The 22,689-nt window shown below is 49.5% G+C and overlaps 1 protein-coding gene across 1 annotated transcript in view; it reads right to left on the reverse strand.

Moving 5' to 3' along the window:
• The window catches only part of LOC137658721 (vacuolar protein sorting-associated protein VTA1 homolog), an 89,016-nt gene that overhangs the window by 34,609 nt on the left and 31,718 nt on the right, over positions 1 to 22,689 (reverse strand). Inside the window, exon 3 of the mRNA XM_068393718.1 lies at positions 12,348 to 12,466. Coding sequence (XP_068249819.1) covers positions 12,348 to 12,466 — 119 coding nt within the window. The remainder of the gene's footprint in view (positions 1 to 12,347; positions 12,467 to 22,689) is intronic.

Consider the following 22,689-nt stretch of genomic DNA (forward strand, 5'->3'; position numbering starts at 1 on the left):
TGTGCCCACGATGATATTAGAGTAAACACTTCTGGTAAAACCTTGTGGTGCTGTGGTGAGACCGAAACACAGCACCTTGAACTGGTACCCCTTGTGGTCTAGGCTGAATCCTAAGTACTTCCTTGAAGACGGATTGACTGGGATCTGGAAGTACCTGTCCTTCAGATCCAGTATACACATGAAGTCTTGCGGCTTCACTACAAGACTGACCGTGTTTGCGGTCTCCATGCTGAACGGAGTTTGCTTTAATCTGGACCTCTGCCCTAAAGGCCCGCCCCCTTGCTGATCCCTTGGCAAGGGAGCTAAATGACACCGGATTCGTCCTCAGGGGAGGTAGAGATGTTGTGAACGGGACGCGATATCCCTGACTGATTACGGAAATCGTCCAGGAATCGGCCCCAAGTTGCTGCCGTCTGTCTGCGCAACCTTGTAGGCATCCTCCCACTGCGGACATGCAGGGGGACTTTCAATCCTAGCGTTTGCAGCCTCGGCTGCTCCCTCTAGGATTCTTCCCTTCCCTGGAGGACTTCTTGCCTTTCTTGTCCTTGACTGGAAAGGGCTTAGACACCACTGTCTTTGCTGCCGTTGTCTTGGTGGGACGTAGCTGCTGGGGTGCTGGAGGTTTATAGGGCTTGAATGCCAAAGCCCTATGTAGGAGGGAGTCTTGGTGACTTCCTTCACCTCTCAGCAGCCTGCTCCACGTCCTTAGGCTCAAACCGGTTCGTTTCCATAACGGAAGAATGTCTGAGCCTGTAGATTCCGGTGCTAGGGGCCTCCCGGTATTGTCTTGGAGTCCTTTGACTCCCTCCTGGAAGGGATGCAGGACTCCAACAACGACGGAGGAAGGCTCTTCTCCACCCTTATTCGAGAAGACTTTACCGTGCGAGGTGGGGTTTCCCTCAATGGTGTGATGGGGAACTTCTCACCTCACGTGACTCTCCTGAGGACGGGAAATCTTCGTCCAAAGGGGAGGGAGAAAAGTCTGAGGGGGGGAGGGTGCCTGCCTCGAAGACTTACGAGGAGACAGCTTCGTCCTCGGAGAAGTTGCCGTGTCCGAAACTCCTCCTTCCCTCTTCAGGGGAGTATATACAGCCAAGGATTTGTGCCCCAACTCAGAGAGAACAGGCTTGAAAGCCTGTGCTACCGCCCTGATTAGAGCCCCAAACCAGGGCTGCCAGCTGACGGCTGCACTGTCAGACACTCCCTCTGGAGGAGTCGCCTGTAAGAAAAAGGAAGATAAGGAAGAAATGTCCCTGGACCTTTCTGGAACCCTCCCCCCTACCGGCAAGCTCGCTGTTCTGAGCTTGCGGGGGGGGGGGGGGGGGGATGCGGTGATGGCGCCCTTACTGCGCGTTGTCCGGCAGCCTCGCGCGTGGGAGGGTATTGGCGATTGCGCTGGGGAGCGAGCAATGGAGAATACCCGGGGCTCGTGCGCTGGAGACTGCTGGAGCGCTCGCGAGCGTGAGACTTCATAGTATGCAGGAATCAGATTGACGTGCAGGATCAGAGTGAAGAGCCCGTGCGGGCCAGAATGTTGGCACGCGCGCACGCGGCTATCAGCGCGCGCGCGTACGAGTTTGTTGGCACGCGCGCGCGCGGAAGACCATCAGCGCGCGTAAGACTATTGGCGCGCGCGGGAGACCATCGGTACCCGTGCGCGGACGAGATTGTCGCCCTTGCGCGCGTAAGAAGATCGTCGGCACTTGTGTCGATCGTCGGAGCTTGCGCGCGTAAGAAGATCGGCGAGTGCGCGCGCGCGTTCTACGCGCTTCGGCGAGAGCGTGTGTTTACGCGCTAAGTTGAAGGGTCAGCTGGCAGGACGATCAGGAACTGGGAAGTGTCCTTTAAAAAGGCCGGGCATCCCCCGATGAGGACCGTAAGCAGGTCCTCATTATATTATAATTACAGAAAAATAAATACATTTTATAAAATAAAAATAATTAAACTTAGCTCTACTATTAACAACCACATGTCATGTAGAACTAAATAATTTTAGACAAATCCCAAAAACATAAACTAAAGTAAATGCGCAGGATGTAGGACAGCGGTTGCCGACCTATGACCTCATCTCCGCAATCCATGGGTAGTGTGGGAAGCAGTTCAAGTTGCTTTCCTCATTGTTTGGTATTTGCTGACCCAAGCACATGTGTTCTGCATAAAGATTTTCCCGGGATTTTTTTTTTTTTTTTTTTTGAAAAGTTTCTTTTGTGTAATTTAGAGTTTTGCTAGCAATTGTCAGTTTTGGTTAGGAACATAATGACTGTGTAATGAATTTGTGTTTACCAGTACTATATCTTAGATCTCTTTCAGACTGACAGTCCAGTGTATGAGCCAGAGTTTAGGCTTGACATATGGGGGCATTCATTATCTTTGTACGATGACTGCATTCACTAATGGCTAGTAGGATTTTGAGAAGTTAAGTATTCTAAAATACAAAGGTTACTTTCTGTTGCATAAGTTGTACATAATATTTTGAGTCACTGTCCTCTATGATGTTTTCTTGATAAATTATGTAGTATTCATACGAGTTCATACAATATAAAGTATATACATCATGAATACAGTACAGATGTGTAGTGTTGATTGATGAATAATTTGTTTCCTTAATTATTTTTGACACATGTTCACTGATAATGAGTAATTTACTGAGTTTAAAATGTGTTTCATTTTTTATTGATAATTGTTCACCAGTGTCCATTTGCTGTGAAATTACTTATTACGTATGAATTTTTAATCTAAGTCTTGTTCATCCTTGTTGGAGGTGAACAAGGCTTCCCAAGGATCATGGAGACTTTGTTTAGTGTAGAGTAATTTTCAGTTGGGTTTTGTTTTGTTGATTTTTCTTAAAAGTTAATGGCATTTGCTTTGTTTTAAAGTAGTTTTGAATTCTGCTAAGGCTCAAGGATGTGCCTTGAGTCTGGTGGAGGGGAATTTGTCACGTACAAATATGACAAATTTGGAGATAATTTGTATTTTTCCTAACCATACAAACCTTAGCTATTTACATAGGGTTTTACTTCAGCGTAGCTGAAATGACGAGCCATTAGATTTTAACGAGGGTTAAACTACCCCCGCATTAGTTACCCCCCCCCACACACACACACACCGGTGAGCTGCCTCACTTCACTTAGAGGTAGGACTTGTCTTGGGGGATAGGGCTGGCGGGCAAATATGTGTAAAGAGCTAAGGTTTGTATGGTTAGGAAAAATACAAATTATCTACGAATTTGTCATTTGTTCCGTAACCGAAATACAAACCACGCTATTTACATAGGGTGACTTACCCTTAGGCAGGGTGGAAAGTCCCCAGCCTTACTGGCTTTGGCTTACCCGGGGACTCGGAATCCGAGTGAGCAGCACTCGAGAAAAAGAGTCCCTGCACCTCGCAAGTTTCTTTCTACGCAAGAAACGTGCGGCCTACATAAGTTGTGTGTGGAGAAATGAAGTGTGACTCGTCCTAGGAAGTTGACCTGAAGTCCTTTAGATGGAATTCTAGACTAGGACGTCCCAATACCACCTCGTCAGGGTATGGGGGACGCAACAGTATTATTCTTAATACTAGGAACACAAGGAAGCATGGTTTACCTGCAGAGGTTTGAGGTCAGCTATGCAGAGACCCAGGATGCTGCATTCCCCAAGAGAGGGGAGGATGAAGAAAGAAGTAAGGGCCAGACATACTTTTTCATTCACGCAGACTAAAACCGGGTAACAGTGCCCTCAACCTTCTGCTACTTGTCCATTAAGGAGCCTGAGGTTAGACCAGCTGTTGTGCAGCCACCACAGGGCCGATAGAAAAAGTATCGAGGCTCCTGTGGGTCACGTCCTGCAGGTAGTGGGCTGTGAAGGTCGTTTGACGCTTCCAGACCCCAGCTTGTAACACCTGCGTCACAGAGAAGTTTCTCTTGAAGGCCAGGGACGTGGCGATGCCCCTTACATCGTGTGCCCTAGGGCGACGTGACGGAGGAGGGTCTGGATTCAAGGCATGATGAATGGTCCGTCGAATCCAGGCTGAGATGGTATTCTTGGTGACCCTCCTCTTCGTCCTTCCCGCGCTCACAAACAGAGCTTGCACGCGGGGACGGACTGCAGCTGTTTTCTTCAGATAATGCCTCAGACTTCTTACTGGGCAAAGTGGCAGATGATCTGGGTCATCTGTTACGGAACGGAGACTCGTAACCCTGAAGGAGTCAAACCGTGGGTCCGGCACTCCAGGGTTCTGAGTCTTGGCAACAAACTCAGGGACAAACCTGAACGTTACCTCCCCCCATCCCCTTGAATGGGCGATGTCGTATGAGAGACCATGAAGTTCACTGACCCGCTTGGCCGAAGCCAGAGCGAGCAAGAATACCGTCTTCCAAGTCAGGTGTTGGTCAGAGGCCTGGCGTAATGGTTCGAACAGGGGTCTCTTCAGAGCCCTGAGGACCCGAACCATGTTCCATGGATGAGGTCTCACTTCCGACTGAGGGCAGGTAAGCTCGTAGCTTCGTATGAGTAAGAAAAGTTCCAGCGAGGAGGAAATGTCTATTCCTTTCAGCCTGAAGGCTAGGCTTAAGGCTGAGCGATAGCCTTTCACTGCCGAGACCGAAAGGCGCATTTCCTACCGCAAATACACGAGAAACTCCGCTATTGCTGGAATAGTGGCATCGAGGGGAGAGATACCCCTCCCACGACACCAACCACAGAAGACTCTCCACTTCGCCTGGTAGACCCCTGCGGATGACTTTCGCAGGTGTCGAGACATCCTTTCCGCAACTTGATGCGAAAAGCCTCTCTCAGTGAGGAGACGCTGGATAGTCTCCAGGCATGAAGCCGAAGCGATGCTACTGCTTTGTGGAAGATGTTGCAATGTGGTTATCTGAGTAGCTCGTGTCGTGGGGGAAGCTCTCTCGGGAGTTCCGTCAGGAGCTGCAGAAGGTCCGGGAACCATTCTGCATGATGCCATAGCGGAGCTATTAAGGTCATTGACAAGTTGACCGATAGTCTGGTCTTGTTGAGCACCCTTCTCATCAGACAGAACGGTGGGAAGGCGTACACGTCGATGTTGTCCCACCGTTGTTGGAAGGCATCTTGCCAGAGTGCCTTGGGGTCCGGGACTGGGGAGCAGTACAGCGGCAGCTTGAAATTCAAGGCTGTCGCGAACAGGTCCACTGTCGGGGAACCCCACAAAGTTAGGACTTTGTTGGCTACTTGAAGATCCAAAGACCACTCGGTACTCACTATCTGCGAAGCTCTGCTCAGACTGTCGGCGAGCACATTCCTTTTGCCAGGAATGAAGCGAGCTGATAGACGTATCGAGTGGACTTCGGTCCATCTCAGTATCACTACTGCAAGATGGGATAGCTGTTGTGAAAAGGTACCTCCCTGCTTGTTGATATTAGCCACTACTGTGGTGTTGTCGCTCATCACCACCACAAAGTGGCCTGCCAGGGTCTGTTGGAACTGTTGAAGGGCCAGAAATACGGCCTTCATCTCTAGCAGGTTGATGTGGAGGTACTTTTCTGATTCTGACCATAGGCCTGAGGCCCTCTGGTTCAGAACGTGGGCCCCCCTCCCTTCTTTTGATGCGTCCGAAAACAGCATCAAATCCGGGGGAAGGACGAGAAGATCCACTCCCTTTCGAAGGTTGTCGTCGGTCAGCTACCACCACAGGTCCTATCGAGATCAGAGAGTCCGGGGAATCGATGCCTTGATTCCACTGGGACGAGCCGCCACTGCAGAGATCTTATCCTGAGGCGGCCGTTGGGAACTAGACGGGCCAAGGAGGCTAGGTGACCTAAGAGACGTAACCAAGATTGGGCTGGAAGGTCTTCTCGACTGAGGAAAGGCTCTGCAACCCTCCTCAGCCTTGCTATCCTGTCGTTTGATGGAAAGGCTTTGTGGAGATTAGTGTCTAATATCATGCCTAGGTATACCAGTCGTTGTGTTGGGAGCAGAGAGGACTTCTCGAGATTTACCATGATCCCTAGATCTTGGCAAATTCCCAGGAGCCTGTCTCGGTGTCGAAGAAGGGTCGACTCCGAGTCTGCCAGGATCAGCCAGTCGTCCAGATAACGGAGGAGACGGATGCCGTTCCTGTGTGCCCACGAAGATATCAGTGTGAACACCTGAGGTGCTGTGGAAAGACCGAAACACAGCACCTTGAACTGGTAGATCTTGTTGTCTAGGCTGAATCTTAGGTACTTCCTGGAAGACGGATGGATTGGGATCAGGAAGTACGCGTCCTTCAGATCCAGTGTGCACATGAAGTCTTGCGGTCTCACTGCAAGTCTAACCGTGTCTGCTGTCTCCATGCTGAACGAAGTTTGCTTGACAAACTTGTTCAGGGCTGAGAGGTCGATGACGTGTCTCCAGCCTCCAGACGCCTTCTTTACAAGAAAGAGTCGACTGAAGAAGCCTGGGGACCCATCTACAACCTCCTGGAGAGCATCCTTCTTGAGCATGGTCTCGACTTCTGCCCAAAGGGCTAGCCCCTTTGCCGATCCCATGGCATAGGAGCTCAACAACACTGGATTCGCTGTCAGGGGAGGTTGAGATGTTATAAACGGGACGCGATATCCTTGTCCGATCACAGAGACCGTCCAGGAATCGGCCCCGTGTTGCTGCCACCTGTGCATGCAACTTTGCAGGCATCCCCCTACAGGTGGACACGCAGGGGTATTGCCAATCCTAGTGTTTGCGGCCTCGCCCGCTCCTTCTAGGATTTCTGCCTCCCTTGGAGGACTTTCCGCCCTTCTTGTCTTTGACAGGAAAGGGCTGCTGTTTAGACACCTTGGTCTTAGCTGCCGGAGCCTGCTTCGGTGTCTTGCGAAGCTGCTGTTGCTGTTGAGGAGCTGGAGGTTTGTAGGGCCGAGATGTAAGGGCCTTCTGGAGGAGCGAATCATGACTCGTCTTCCTCCACCTCTCAGCTGTCCGTTCTATATCCTTGGGCTCAAACAGGTTTCCTCCAAGGATGGAGGAATGTCTGAGCTTGCTGACATCCACAGCGGGGACCTTCGGGTGGAAGCTCTCAATCACCGCATCACGTCGCTTTAGAATCGAGTTAGCCCACAGGTTAGTGACCTGGTGAGCCAAGAACTCGATGGAGCGAGTGCCCGAGAGGAGGAAGGTCTCCAGGGCCTTCCTATTGCTCTCCTTGGACAAGTCCTCAGAGCGCAATAGGATGCCCAGAGACCCCAGCCAGACATCCAGCCACGAAGTGGCCTGCATGGCACACTTAGCGACTTTCTCTTGGCTTAGGATCTTCGACGCTGAGAATGTCACCTGCCGGGCATTGAGCTTCTCTAGAGAGAGACCCTTGGTGAGCTCTTCCACAGAGTGGTGGAGGGGAAGAGCTAAACAAGACTCCTCCATGATCTCGAAGTACCTCCTCTGCTGAACGCGAGGAGGTGGGAGGAGCTTGTTCCCGGCAGAAAAACGGCTGGAGGAGGCGAGCTCGGAAAGCTGGCCCTCGACCTTGTCCCTGGCACTCTTCACCCCCTGGGGCCATGGCAGGGCTGCACTGGCCTTGGGGGGCTTCTGACTACCATAAACTTGGTCCAGAATCGTATCCTTGCCTTCGCGGGGGGCGGTCTCGGGGTCCTTAAAACTATTGAGTTGCCTCATTAGATTAAGGACCTGCCAGAAGGCATGCTCTGACTCGCGCTGCTCTCCTCCTTGTAGACTGGCAGCTAAGTCTCCTGTCCCCATTGGATCTTCTTGGGGGACACGCGGACGTCCTCCCGGGGAATGGTTGGCTCTGGACGAATCCTCGAAGATGACTTGGGTATCGTTTTTGAGTCCTTGGGCTCCCTCCTGGGAGGGATACAGGACTCTACCAAAGAGGTCGGGAAGGTCCCTCCTACGCGAGACGTTTCTCTTCCTTGAGGTGGGGTTCCTCCCATTGGTGCCGTGGGAGAGTGCCTCACCTCGCTGGATTCTCCTGAGGACGGGAAAGTTTCGTCTGCAGGAGAAGGAGAAAACGCCTGCAAAGGGGAAGGGGCCTTCCCGACGAACCTCTTGGGAGCCAGCTTAACCCTGGGAGAAGTTACCGCGAAATCCACTCCTCTCCTTCTCTTCAGCGGGGGCGAGGGAGCCTTTGGTTTTAGTCCCAGATCAGCGAGGGCTGGCTTCATAGCCTGCACGACCGCTTTCATCAGGGAACTAAACCAAAGCTGGAGGCTGACTGACGCAGTGTCAGCGATTCCCGCTGGAGGGAAGGGGATCGGCTGATCCTTAAGAGTGGAAACTACTGGGCCTGCCTGAAATGAAGAAAGGGAAGAAGAATGTTGCCTGGACCTCTCCGATGAATCTTCCTGCTCCTGGACGCGTGCTCGCCGCTTACAAGATGGCGATCGCAAGGATGATCTGAAAGCACACGGCCCCGGCAACTCGCAAGGTTGGGCGCGCTGCGAAACCCGGCGGGAATCGCGTTGGGGGTCGCGCTGGCGCTCGCACGATGGCAGAACCGCTGGGTCACGCAATCAGGAGAGCGATGGCACGTAGGCGATTGGTGGAGCATAGGCGAGTGTAAGCGCGTTGGCGAGCGATGCCGCGCTGGCGAACGATGGCGCGCTGGCGAGCGATGGCGCGTTGGCGAGCGATGGCGCGTTGGCGAACGATGACGCGTAGGGCGAGTAGGCGACCGACTGCGCACAGGCGAGTTAGCGCGTGGGCGAATCGGTGACCTGTGGCGATCAGACGCATGGGCGTGTTGGCGAGCGTTTGCGCACAGGCGAAGTATCGCGCGGGCGCGTAGGAAAACGCTGGCGTGTAGGAGATCGCTGACGCGTAGGATGGGGCGCAGTAGCGCGGAGAGAAGTTGCCAACTGGGGCGCAGGGCCAGGGGCCGCTGATGTGCTCAAGGGCGAACGCTTGTGGGCGGGCTCAGGAGTCGACTCGTGGGCGCGCGGGCGCGCATGCACTTTAAAATGCGCACAGGAGAAAACGCACGGTGGTGCGCAGGCGGTGGTCGACGCGCAGGGGAACGCTGGCGAGGCAAAAGATCAATGTCCTTGCCTGCGCCCAGATCCAATGGTCGTGGGCGCGTGGGCGAACGTTGGTGCGCATGGCGCGCATCAGGAACTGGGCGCGCAGTAGTGCGCTGACGAGCAGGAGGTTGACGGCGCTCAGGAGACTGTTGACGCGCAGCAGGGACAGAAGAGCGCTTGCGCGCAGGCGAGCGCTGGCGAGCAGGAGAGCGCTGGAGATCAGGAGAGCGCTGGAGATCAGGAGAGCGCTGACGAGCAGGAGAGCGCTGGCGAGCAGGAGAGCGCTGGCGAGCAGGAGAGCGCTGGCGATCAGGAGAGCGCTGGCGATCAGGAGAGCGCTGGCGAGAAGAGTCTGTTGACTCATCCGCAGGAGAGCGGTGGCGAGCAAGGAGAGCGCTGGCGAGCAGGAGAGCGCTGAAGAGCAGGTGAACGCTGGCGAGCAGGAGAGCTCTGGCGAGCAAGAGAGCGCTGACGAGAAGAGTCAGGTGACTCTTCAGCAGGAGAGCGCTGGCGCGCAGGAGAGCGCTGGCGAGCAGGTGATCGCTGGCGAGCAGGTGAGCGCTGGCGAGCAGGTGATCGCTGGCGAGCAGGTGAGCGCTGGCGAGCAGGAGGGCGCTGGCGATCAGGAGAGCGCTGGCGCTTGCACGCTACTGAAGGACGCACAGGTGTAACCTGACACGGAAGGGACTTACCCACATAGTGGGATAAGCCCTTCTGCCCCGAAGGGACCGGTGCTTGAATGATCAAGGAGGATCTGGCAGGCGCAGGAGATCGCGAACGATCTGCGGAGAGGTCCAGTGATGTCACCGCCACGGTCTGCTCCCGACGAGAAGAATCCTTTTCAGGGGACGACGAAGATGAAGACCCGAAGAGAAGGCGCCTCTTAACTCTCTTGTAAGGAGAAGGAAGGCCTCGGCGGCGAAGAGGAGGGCGAGCCTTACGGCGAAGACGACCTCGAGGCAGGGTATCAACGTCGTCGGTCCTCCGAAGAGGAGTCTCTGTCAGTGCACTCCCCCGAGGGGGAGGAACACCTGCTGGAGAGACCGTTGGACCCAGCTTTCCCCTCGAAGGATGTTCGGAGGGGAAACCTGAGCCTTCAGCAACATCCGCAACAGCAGCAGCCGGGGTTTGACCCGATCCGTCGGACGCCTCTGCCACAACAACGTCGACAATAGCCAGAGGGTCTACCTCTGGTATTACCGGCGACTGTTGGACAGCTGCCCCCAACTGGATCAGATCAAACAGGGCTTCCTTGGAGAGTAAGCCCTTAAGCCCCAGGAAAGCCCAAAGCTGGAAAAGATCATTGTTAGACACAGTTTGGTCATCAAAATCAACAAAATCAACAATGTCCTCCCCCGGAGGAGGAGGGGGAGCTGCCTCGCTATGGGAGGCAACACCCTCCCGAACCCCGAGATTGGGAAACAAAAGAAGGACCTACGCTACCACTCGGCAGCCTCTCACGAGAGACCGAACGAGTGGGAGCTTCGGAGGAGGTTCGGGCAACGGAAGAAGAGTCCTTGGAGCCTTCCTTCCTCAAGGCAGCCCCTGAGGGAGAACGGTCTCGCTTAGAACTCTTCTTATGCCGCCGGGCAAACCTCTCCCACTGGGAGGTAGGCCACTCCCTACATTCCATACAAACATTATCACTTTCACACCGTTGACCTCGACACTGCGGGCAAAGGGTGTGAGGGTCTGTATCGATCACCGACATGAATGTTCCACAGGGGCGGTCGGGGAGTCCAGGGCACTTCCGCATAGTGGGAAGAAAAGGTAGAGGCCAACTTCAAACACACAACTGTAAGAAAAAGAAAAACAGATTAAGGCTGTCAACAATGCGAGGACGAGACAGACACGTCTGTACATCGTCCGAGCCAAAAGTGAAGTAAGGCAGCTCACCGGTGTGCGGGGGGGCACTACCCCCGTGCTAACTAGCGCGGGGGTAGTTTAACCCTCGTTAAAATCTAATGGCTCGTCATTTCAGCTATGCCGAAGTAAAACCCTATGTAAATAGCGTGGTTTGTATTTTGGTTACGGAACAAACATAATTTCAGACAAATGCCAAAAACCAACTAAAGTAAATGCGCAGGACGTAGGGCAGCGGTTGCCAACCTATGATCTCATCTCCCCGAGCCATGGGTAGTGTGGGAAGCAGTCCAAGCCGCTTTCCTCATTGTTTGTTATTTGCTGACCCAAACACATATGTACTGAATTTGTTTCCATGTTAACAGGTACACCGGGGAGAGAGGATGCAGGGTGAGAACCAGTCTGGTGTGGTTGCATCACCTGCCACTGCTACCCTGAGGCGAGACAAGCCCTCAGACCCCAGCAATGATGGGATAAGAACAGCTGGGAAGCCCAGATTACCCCAGTCGAATACTAGTTACATTTGAGGCCCAGTAGTGAGTGGGCAACCCTCAATAGGCCCACCTGCCATGGTAAGCCTATCTCAACCATGGCTGGCGTCGATACGCTACGAGATGTTGAATGACTGTTCTTTTTAGTTATAATAATCTTCATCATATAACTGTCTCCCAGAGTGTCCGCTCTCCCCGTGTGTGTCTATCATTTATAAGTTAATTATCTTTATGATTTTTCCAGTAATTTGAAAGTCAGGGAGAAACCTGTATTTTTTTCCCATTATGTAACTCACAAGATTTCAAGTTCTATTTCACTCGCTTTGAAGAAGATTTAAGCTCATTATTGTTGTGAAAATTAACTTGGATAACACATCCTCTTACGATGTAAAAATCGTCTAATTCACCGCCTCTCATCATTTATCATTATCTAATGGCACACACCATGTGACACACAAAATGTGTGCCAAAAATTTATGAAATTAGTGAATATTGTAAAAAACTTAGCTTTTAAGGAAATAGTATATAAAAGATACTAAAAGACATTGATTCAAAATCAATGAAGCAAAGCTGGAGAAACAAAGTTCCATGCATGCATGTGCACATATGGTAAGCCAATGATCTACTTCCACCTTTAAGAACTCATATTTGCTGGTACCTGGAAACAATCACAACTGTACTTTGAACTCAATATGATTAACAGGTTTGGTATGAACATTCTGAGAATGATAGAATTTGGTAATCACTGGACATTTTCAAGACTACAAGTCTGAATTTTACAGTTGATTCAACGAGAGAGATAAGACTTAGAAAAAAATTAATGACATTGCTACTATAACTGTGCTATGAAAAATAAATAGCTAGATCATGGGATAACTTTACTTTTCATATTATTCAAACATCTGTTTCCATAGAATGCAAATTTCAATGTCAATTTAGAACTAAAGTAAGAACTAAACATTAGCACCAGCTTAACTTGTACCATAAGTGACAAATCTAAAGTCACCAAAAACATTCCAGCATCTTACTTGTTAAACCTTGCAGCCCTATCCTCTCCATCTGCCCACATGAACAGCTTATGAGCAATATTTTCTACCAAGGCTTGACCAGCAACATCACTTGTCACAGATTCATTATCAGCATTTTCCTGAAAAGAAGGGGTACAGTATAGCCATTATACTTACATATACTATCAACAAAAATCAATATCTTCTTCTAGTAACTGAAAGCAGAGAAAGTAGGGTATCAAGTATCTGGAAATGAAATAAATGCTGAAGGATACCAACAACCATTAATGGAACAAATGAACAAGCTCAGAAAAGAGAGGGGATAATTTCTCATTCAAAGTTATCCAATAGTTCCTCTTTAAGTTTTGCTTTTAAGCAGAATATTTTATAAATACGACAAATCTTTAATACAATTCGTATTATTCCTAGCTATACAAACCTGTGTAGTTTATAAGGGTTTACATATATGTAGATTTTCTAGGACCAGACAAAAAGAAAATGTACCTAATAAGTAACTATATTAGGTTACTAGGCAATTCCACTACTGGGCAGTATTACGCTCTACTGAGAGGCAAGCTTCATTCTATCCTGGTCCAGAGTTGTGGGGTAGATGAGGTGAGACCTTTGCATAAATGACTCAGGTTTGTACAGCTAGGAATAAAACAAACTGTAATAAAAATTTGTAATTTATTCCTATTCAGATACAAACTTCTAAGTCATCTATATGGGGAGTATTCCTTAGGGGGGAGGAAGTCCCTATGGAGGGGAGTTCATTTAAGAACTATATCATGAAGAAAACACAAAGAATAAAAAAAAAGTTAAATGGATAACAAATTAAGACAGTTTGGCTGGCTTGTGAAGAGATAGGGCCAAAGTGTCAGAGCGCTCTAAGTCATGACCTAAATAGAGATGAAACATCTCCAGGTAAAGGAATCAAAGGATTTTGTCAACTTAATATAACATAACAAGAAAAAAGTATTCTTACTTGCATTCGGATGTGGCTAATGTGGTCCACTGCTTGGAGAAGGTAGGTACACGTTGACTTGAAACAATTTTCACATCTTTATAATGCAGAGAATAACTGATGCCGTGTCCCGTGAGAGCGATAAGGCACATTTGGAAGTAATTTGTATTTTTCTAATTATACAAACCCTTTGCTCTTTACTATAGATATATATTTTCTCCATAGTTGGATTCTAGCCATAAACTTTTACATGAGATGTCCACAACCCTCCAATAGTTAGCGGGAATAGCAGGAGGTAGAACAGCCACCTCACTCACACACTCACCCAGTGAGATCTCTCACTTTTGATTTTTGGCAGAACTTCTTTGGGGGATAGGTGATAGCATGTTGAGTATGAATAAAGAGCTCAGGTTTAAAAAATGTTATTTTTATTAATAAAATAAATTTTTGAATATACTTACCCGATAATCATGTAGCTGTCAACTCCGTTGCCCGACAGAATTCTATGGAGGGATACGCCAGCTATCACAATACTAGAAGGGGGTGTACTTACCAGCGCCACCTGTGGCCAGGTACTCAATCATTTGTTGTTGACACCTCCTCAATTATTCCTCGGTCCACTGGTTCTCTCTGGGGAGGAAAGGGAGGGTCGATTAAATCATGATTATCGGGTAAGTATATTCAAAAATTTATTTTATTAATAAAAATAACATTTTTCAATATTAAACTTACCCGATAATCATGTAGCTGATTCACACCCAGGGAGGTGGGTGAAAACCAGTGTACAAGATTAAAGGATAGCTAAGTATCCCATATTTCATATAACAGTTATCTCAAATAACAATGAAATAATAAGTACCTGGTAAGGAAGTCGAATAGAACCGTTACTCTGCCTCTTTATTTAAAGTTCGTCTTCCTTACTGAGCGCAGCGTTCCTCTTGGAGGCTGAATCAACCCAAAGGTGCCAAAGTACACGGGGTTGCAACCCCTACTAAAGGACCTCTACCAAACCTTTAACCCAGGCGCTTCTCAAGAATGAATAGACCACCCGCCAAATCCAAGGATGCGGAAGGCTTCTTAGCCTACCGTAACAACCATAAAAAACAACAATAAAAGTATTCAAGAGAAAGGTTAAAAAAGGTTATGGGATTAAGGGAATGTAGTGGTTGAGCCCTCACCTACTACTGCACTCGCTGCTACGAATGGTCCCAGGGTGTAGCAGTTCTCGTAAAGAGACTGGACATCTTTCAGATAAAATGATGCAAACACTGACTTGCTCCTCCAATAGGTTGCATCCCTTATGCTCTGCAGAGAACGGTTTTTATTAAAGGCCAACGAAGTAGCTACAGCTCTTACTTCGTGGGTCCTTACCTTCAGCAATGCAAGGTCTTCCTCCTTTAAGTGAGAATGTGCTTCTCTGATCAGAAGCCTTATATAGTACGAAAGCCCATTCTTGGACATGGGTCTCGAGGGTTTCTTGATGGCACACCATAAGGCTTCTGACTGTCCTCGAATAGGTTTAGACCTCTTCAGATAATATTTGAGAGCTCTGACAGGGCAAAGAACTCTCTCTAGTTCGTTACCTACCATGTTGGAGAGGCTAGGTATTTCGAACGATCTAGGCCAAGGACGTGAAGGAAGCTCGTTCTTTGCTAGGAATCCAAGCTGAAAAGAACATGTTGCAGATTCGGTTGTGAAACCAATGTTCTTGCTGAAGGCATGAACCTCACTGACTCTCTTAGCTGTTGCAAGGCAAACGAGAAAAGCAGTCTTGAGGGTAAGATCCTTGAAGGAAGCTGACTGGAGAGGTTCGAACCTAGATGTCATAAGGAACCTTAAGACTACGTCTAGATTCCAGCCTGGAGTGGAAAGACGACGTTCTTTAGACGTCTCAAAAGACTTGAGAATGTCTTGAAGGTCCTTGTTGGAAGACAGGTCCAAACCCCTGTGGCGGAGAACTGAGGCCAACATGCTCCTATATCCTTTAATCGTAGGTGTTGAAAGGGATCTCTCATTCCTAAGATGTAGAAGGAAGTCAGCTATTTGGATCACAGAGGTATTGGTAGAGGATATTGAGTTGGCTCTACACCAGCTTCGGAAGACCTCCCACTTAGACTGGTAGACTCTACGAGTGGAAACTCTTCTAGCTCTGGCAATCGCACTGGCTGCCTCCTTCGAAAAGCCTCTAGCTCTAGCGAATCTTTCGACAGTCTGAAGGCAGTCAGCCGAAGAGCGTGGAGGTTTGGATGCAACCTGTCTACGTGTGGTTGACGTAGAAGGTCCACTCTTAGAGGTAGAGTCCTGGGGAAGTCGACTAGCCATTGAAGTACCTCTGTGTACCATTCTCTTGCAGGCCAAAGGGGAGCAACCAGCGTCAGCCGTGTCCCTTCGTGCGAGAAGAATTTCTGCAGAACTTTGTTTATTATCTTGAACGGAGGGAATGCGTACAGGTCGAGATGGGACCAGTTCAGAAGAAAAGCATCCACATGAACCGCTGCAGGGTCTGGAACAGGGGAACAATAAAGCGGAAGTCTCTTGGTTATGGAGGTGGCAAACAGATCTATGGTAGGTTGACCCCACAAGGTCCAAAGTCTGTTGCACACACTCTTGTGGAGGGTCCATTCCGTGGGAATGACCTGAATCCTTCTGCTGAGGCGATCCGCTGAAACATTCATATCGCCCTGGATGAACCTCGTGACCAGAGTGAGGTTTAGACCTCTTGACCAAATGAGGAGGTCCCTTGCGATCTCGTAAAGGCTCCTCGAATGGGTCCCCCCTTGCTTGGAGATGTAAGCCAAGGCTGTGGTGTTGTCTGAATTCACCTCCACCACTTTGCCTAGCAGGAGGGACTTGAAGTTCAACAGGGCTAGATGAACTGCTAACAGTTCCTTGCAGTTGATGTGGAGTAATCCTTGTTCCTTGTTCCATACTCCTGAGCATTCCCGTCCGTCCAAGGTCGCACCCCAGCCCGAGTCCGATGCATCTGAGAAGAGATGAAGATTGGGGGTCTGGATGGCCAATGATAGACCCTCCTTGAGAAGGAGATTGTGCTTCCACCACAGGAGAGTGGTCTTCATCTCTTGGTTGATAGGGATAGAGACTGCTTCTAGAGTCGAGCCCTTGTCCCAATGAGCAGCAAGATGGAATTGAAGAGGGCGGAGGTGGAGTCTTCCTAGCTCGACAAACAGGGCCAGTGATGATAGGGTCCCTGTGAGACTCATCCACTGTCTCACTGAGCAATTGCTCCTCTTCAGCATGCTCATGATGCACTCTAGGGCTTGGTTTATCCTGGGGGCCGATGGAAAAGCCCGAAAATCCTGACTCTGAATCTCCATTCCCAGGTACACAATGGATTGGGAGGGAATGAGTTGAGATTTCTCTATATTGACTAATAGACCTAGGTCTCTGATTAAGTCTAAAGTCCAATTGAGGTTCTCCAGACAACAACGACTCGTGGAGGCTCTCAACAGCCAGTCGTCTAGGTAGAGGGAGGCTCTGATGTTCGATAAGTGTAGGAATTTCGCTACATTCCTCATCAGATGAGTAAAGACCATAGGAGCTGTGCTTAGGCCAAAACACAGGGCTTGGAACTGATAGACAACCTTTCCGAAAACGAATCTCAGGAAAGGTTGGGAGTCTGGATGAATGGGAACGTGAAAGTATGCATCTTTCAAGTCCAACGAGACCATCCAGTCCTCCTGTCTGACCGCTGCTAAGACCGACTTGGTCGTCTCCATCGTGAACGTCTGCTTGGTGACATACTCGTTGAGAGAGCTGACGTCCAGCACCGGTCTCCAACCTCCTGTCTTCTTGGCCACAAGAAAGAGACGGTTGTAGAAGCCCGGGGATTGATGGTCCCGGACTATAACCACTGCCTTCTTCTGCACAAGTAGCGACACCTCCTGTTGCAATGCTAGCCTCTTGTCCTCTTCTTTGTAGTTGGGAGAGAGGTTGATGGGCGATGTGGTCAGAGGTGGTTTGAGGCAGAATGGAATCCTGTAACCGAACCTCAGCCAACTGACAGACTGTGCGTCTGCACCTCTCTTCTCCCAGGCTCGCCAGAAGATCTTGAGTCTGGCTCCTACTGTTGTCTGGAGAATCTGAGAGTCAGTTCTTTCCCTTAGATGTCCTGGATCCTTTCCTAGACTTGCTCCTGTGAGAGTCTGGACGGGAGCTTCCTCGGCTGGGGGCTCTACCACGAAAGGGCGGTATGAACCTCGTAGCCGGGGTATCAGCCACTGGGGAGCGATAAGTCTTGGGGACTGAGGTGGCAACCTTAGACTTACGAGCCGATGAGGCTACAAGATCGTGCGTGTCCTTTTGTATCAGGGCAGCAGACAAGTCCTTAACTAGCTCCTCGGGAAAGAGGAACTTTGAGAGTGGAGCAAAAAGGAGTTGTGACCGTTGGCAAGGTGTAATGCTGGCGGAAAGGAAGGTGCACAGTTGTTCCCTTTTCTTCAACACCCCTGATACAAATAACGACGCTAGCTCACCCGATCCATCTCTGATGGCCTTATCCATGCAGGACATTATTAGCATGGCAGAATCTTTGTCCGCAGGAGAGGTTTTCTTGCTGAGGGCTCCCAGGCACCAGTCGAGAAAGTTAAACATTTCAAATGCTCTGAACAACCCTTTCAGTAAATGATCCAGGTCTGAGAAGGTCCAACAAACCTTCGAGCGTCTCATAGCAGTTCTCCGAGGCGAGTCCACCAGACTTGAGAAGTCAGCCTGGGCAGAGGCAGGTACTCCTAAGCCTGGTGCTTCCCCTGTGGCATACCAAACGCAACCTTTCGAAGCGAGCTTCGTTGGAGGGAACATGAAGGAAGTCTTGCCAAGGTGTTGTTTAGACTGCAGCCACTCCCCTAAGATCCTTAAAGCCCTCTTGGAGGATCTAGCTAGGACAAGCTTAGTATAGTTGGACTTAGCTTGTTGTACGCCCAGCGAAAACTCAGATGGTGGAGAGCGGGGAATAGCAGAGACGAAGTGGTCTGGGTAAATCTCCCTGAGTAGAGCCAAGACCTTACGAAAATCAATCGACAATGGAGAAAGCTTAGATTCGTCCACGTCTGATGAGGGATCAAGGTGTGCCTCCTCATCATCCGACACCTCATCAGCAGAGGGTAGCGAAGCGATCGGACCAGAATGCTGAACCGCAGAGTCAGAACGGGTAGGAACAATAACAGTGGTTTCCTCTTCCAGTAACTGTTGAGGGAAAACCTGAGGCTCAGACTGCAAAGGCTGAACAACAGACGAAGCAGAAGGCAGGCGCATGGGTGAAGGAGGTTGACTCCTAGCAAGAGAGGTTGAACCCAAGGATTGCACAAGCTGAGCGGAGGACGGAGGCGGAGTAGTCCGTTCCTGTTCCTGTGAGATGAGCGGAGCATGATGAGGTTGAGGCTGCGCAGAACAAGGTAAAGTTCTCGCAAGCTGAGGCTCCTGAGGCGCAAGTCCAGGGTGAGGAGGAGCTTGCCTTGAGGAGGGTTGAGCTCGCTGCAGCGATGGCTGAGCAGACAGACTCACGGAGGGGAGAGGTTGTTGTACCCCAACCGAGAGTTGCACCACTGGTGGAGCAGCAAGGGGAGGCGGAGGAAGAGTGGAATAACTCTCCTGATCCCAAAGCAAGGGTTGCCTTAAAGAAGGCTGAGGCTGAACACCACTGGGAACAGCGAACTCCGAAAGTGGCTCAACATCGTACGCCTGGCAGATGGTGCTGCGACCAGGCGGAGCAAGAGCAGGCGGGGCGAGCACAGGCGGAGCGAGAACAGGCGGAGGGAGTGTAGGCGGAGGAGGAGGTGCAACACTCTCAGCCCGACACTCACGCATCAAGTCCGAAAGCTGAGCTTGCATGGACTGAAGCAGGGTCCACTTGGGATCGGCAGAAACGATAACAGACTGAGGTAAAGTCACAGTCGGGCTCTGTTTTGGCAGAACCTTACTCCTCTTGGGTGGAGTACAGTCGACAGATGACTGAGGCGAGTCAGAGCTGAGCCAATGACTGCAACCTGGCTGAGCACTCGCGGACTGGACTCTACGTTTAAGCGGTCTCGAGACCTGAGACCAACGTTTCTTCCCTGCTAGTTGATCAGCGGACGAGAATAAGACGGGCTCAATCGTCTGCAGGTGGGAGTGACGGTCTAAGGAAGACACGCCCGCAACCACCGAGGATAGTTCTGTGCGCCTAACAAGGCCTGTCGAACCCTTAAGCCCTTCGACATTGCTTCTCCCCTGGGCATGGGAGCTTGCAAGAGGTCCCGGACTGGGAGGACGACTGGCTCGCACAGAAAAATCCTCACGCACCACACTGGCACCACTAGCACTTGGCACTGCACCGACACTAGCACTCGTCACAGCACTGGCACTAATTCCACCCACTGCACTCTTGACCTTCAGTTCTTTAACTTCGGCCATCAGAGACTTATGGTCACTTACCACTGATTCTACTTTATCGCCTAAAGCCTGAATAGCACGCAAAACAACTGACATATCAGGCGGAGGGCACACAGTAGGTTCGGGGGTAGCCACTACAGGGGTAGGAAAAGGTAGGGGATCATGAGGTGAGGAAAACATAGAAGAGTGAGAAGAACTTCTCCTAACTCTACCTCTCTCTAACTTAGATGAATATTTTAAAAGACGGACAAATTCCAATTCCGAAAGTCCGGCGCATTCCTCACATCGATTTTCTAATAGACAGGGCCTGTCCCTACAGTCAGAACAAGCGGTGTGAGGATCTACCGAGGCCTTCGGAATACGCCTATTGCAAGACCTACATCGTCTATGGGAGGGAGCTTGCGAAACGTCAGACATCTTGTTTCAAAGAGTTAGCCAAAGGGTGATCCAAAAACAAGCAAAATTCGTTAACCGTTATATCAGTATTATATAAAAGCTATCTAGCTAATATAAGAAGGATTCCAGTAAAGCGACAGCCGTTAATCTGAGAGAATACTTCACCAAATATCCGTGAATAAACTCGAAGACCATAAGCGTATCCCAGAACGTCTAGCCGGAAGCACGACAGAGGAATAATTGAGGAGGTGTCAACAACAAATGATTGAGTACCTGGCCACAGGTGGCGCTGGTAAGTACACCCCCTTCTAGTATTGTGATAGCTGGCGTATCCCTCCATAGAATTCTGTCGGGCAACGGAGTTGACAGCTACATGATTATCGGGTAAGTTTAATATTGAAAATTATAAATTGCATCCAAATTTGTCATTTGTTTCTACACAAATACAAACCTCCGCTCTTCACTATGGTAACTCTAGCGTAGGTTCGTGGAAGTCCAACTGGCTAGAAAACTTAACCTGGGGTACAACTCTGAACCAAAAAAAGGCATTAGAGAGGTACCTTGACACCTCATGAATACTCACTCTGGTAAAGATGGAGTCTGACAGCCTGGGCAATCATGGTGAATGAGCGAAAGCAAGCAATGTGACTTGGCCAAGTAAAAGTAAAAGAGTGGTATTGCCCACCTTCAAACTTGAACCTACACAAGGCCAAACTCGCCCTTACAGGGAGATTGGGGACTTTAGTCCTATAAGGGATTGAGGTAGCTAAACCACTTGAGCAGCCACCACAGGTCCGAGTAAACGCATCCAGATTCCTGCGGGTTACGTCTTGCAAGTACAGTAATGGGCGGCGAAGGTTATTTATATTTGCCAAAAGTTCACTTGAAGTACCGGTTTCAAAGTGAAATTTCTCTGAAATGCTAGAGACATGCGAACATCCAAACTGATTCCTTGCCTGCTAAGGTAGCTGATTTCAAAGGTAAAGCCTCTAGAGTGGCTTTCCCTTAGGAGTGTTTAACCAGGAGTAAGCCTGCAATGCTGGAAAAAACTCAATCGAGTCTGTCAAAGGGATAAGACCAACAACTTGACTAGACTTCCGAAACTACCTTCGCCCCATATAATAAAAACTGCAACCTTACTAAAACTAACCACCTAACCCTGCAACATAGACATAAACTATCTATCTAGACTGAGGGAACCGTACCACAAGACGAAGTCCTCAGACTATCATAAAAACACAAACCCTCATACATGCATATAAACTAAGGTTGAGTGGGGTTATTAACTCCTTTACCTAATACAGAAACCGCAGCTATGTATGGGCCCAAGGTATAGCACTTGCCAAAGTCTACTCTCACCTCTCTAAGTTAATGAGAAGCAAAGACAGAGTTGCTCCTACAGAAAATTGCATCCATGAATAGCCTAACTAACATATATTCCTGATATGCCAGAGAGGTAGCAATGGCCCTCACTTCGTGAGCCCGTAATTTCAACAGGGCGAAGTGTTCCTCCTCACACAAGAGGTGAGCTTCCCTAATTTTTTCCCTCAGGAAAAAGGACAAAGCATTCTTAGACAGGGGTTTTTGGTGGATCTTTCACTGAACACCATAACAAGTTGGATGCACAGCTCACGTTCATAGTGTGAGCCAAAAAAAGCTTTGAGGGACCTAACTGGGCAGAGGAGTTTTTCCTTCTCTTGACCCACCAGGTTCGTAAGGTTAATGACATCAAACGTCGTAGGACAGGGTACGAAGGGTTCTCGCTCTTTACGAGAAAGAGGAACCTTAAGGCACAAACTGCCCTATCCTAATTGAAGCTCACCCTCTTCTCAATCGCCTGGACTTCACTGACCTTTTGGCATTCGCTAGAGTCATAAGGAAGAGGGTTTTCTTCGTTACAACTCGAAGAGAGGCTAGCGAGATAGGTTCAAATTTCTTGGAGCACAGAAACTTAAACACCACATCCAGGTTTAAGAGTACCTATTACGTCGTCTGAAAAGACCCAATGAGGTCCTGCAAATCTTATTTTGGGACAACTCTAGGCCTCTATGCCTAAAGACGGCCGAGAGCATACTGCTGTATCCATTGATGGTAGATACAGCCAGCTTAAGCATCCTGTCTGGCGCCGATAGTCCTGTAAGACGTGGTGCCGAAAGTCCTGAAAGACGTGGAGCCTGTAAGACGTGGAGCCGAGAGGTAAACAGAGCAAGACGCTGAACGTTCTAAAAGACGTGGTGCTGAGCGACCTGGTGTCAGAAAAGAGACTTCTTGTTGACAGGAAGACCTAATTATTTGATAGGCTCAACGTTATCTAAAAATCCAGATACAGGGACGCTCTGATTTCACTTGAGTGCAGGATTCTGCTACATTAAGCAAAAGTAACGTGAACATTAGAGGGGCGGAGCTGAGACCAAAACACACGGCCCAAAACTGACCCATTCTACACCCGTTCTTTCTTGTAAACAAACCTCAAATAAAGTTTGATTGCATAGCCTGCCATTTAGACTCCTCTCTAGAACTGGGAGAGAGAATCGTAGCTAAAAACTAAAGGTTTCCCTATAAAAGGAAAAAGTAATCCTCCTTCAGAAGAAGTACTGACCAAAGGTCTGCTCCCCT

The sequence above is a fragment of the Palaemon carinicauda genome, chromosome 19 (assembly GCF_036898095.1).
Source record: "Palaemon carinicauda isolate YSFRI2023 chromosome 19, ASM3689809v2, whole genome shotgun sequence".
Lineage (NCBI taxonomy): Eukaryota > Metazoa > Arthropoda > Malacostraca > Decapoda > Palaemonidae > Palaemon > Palaemon carinicauda.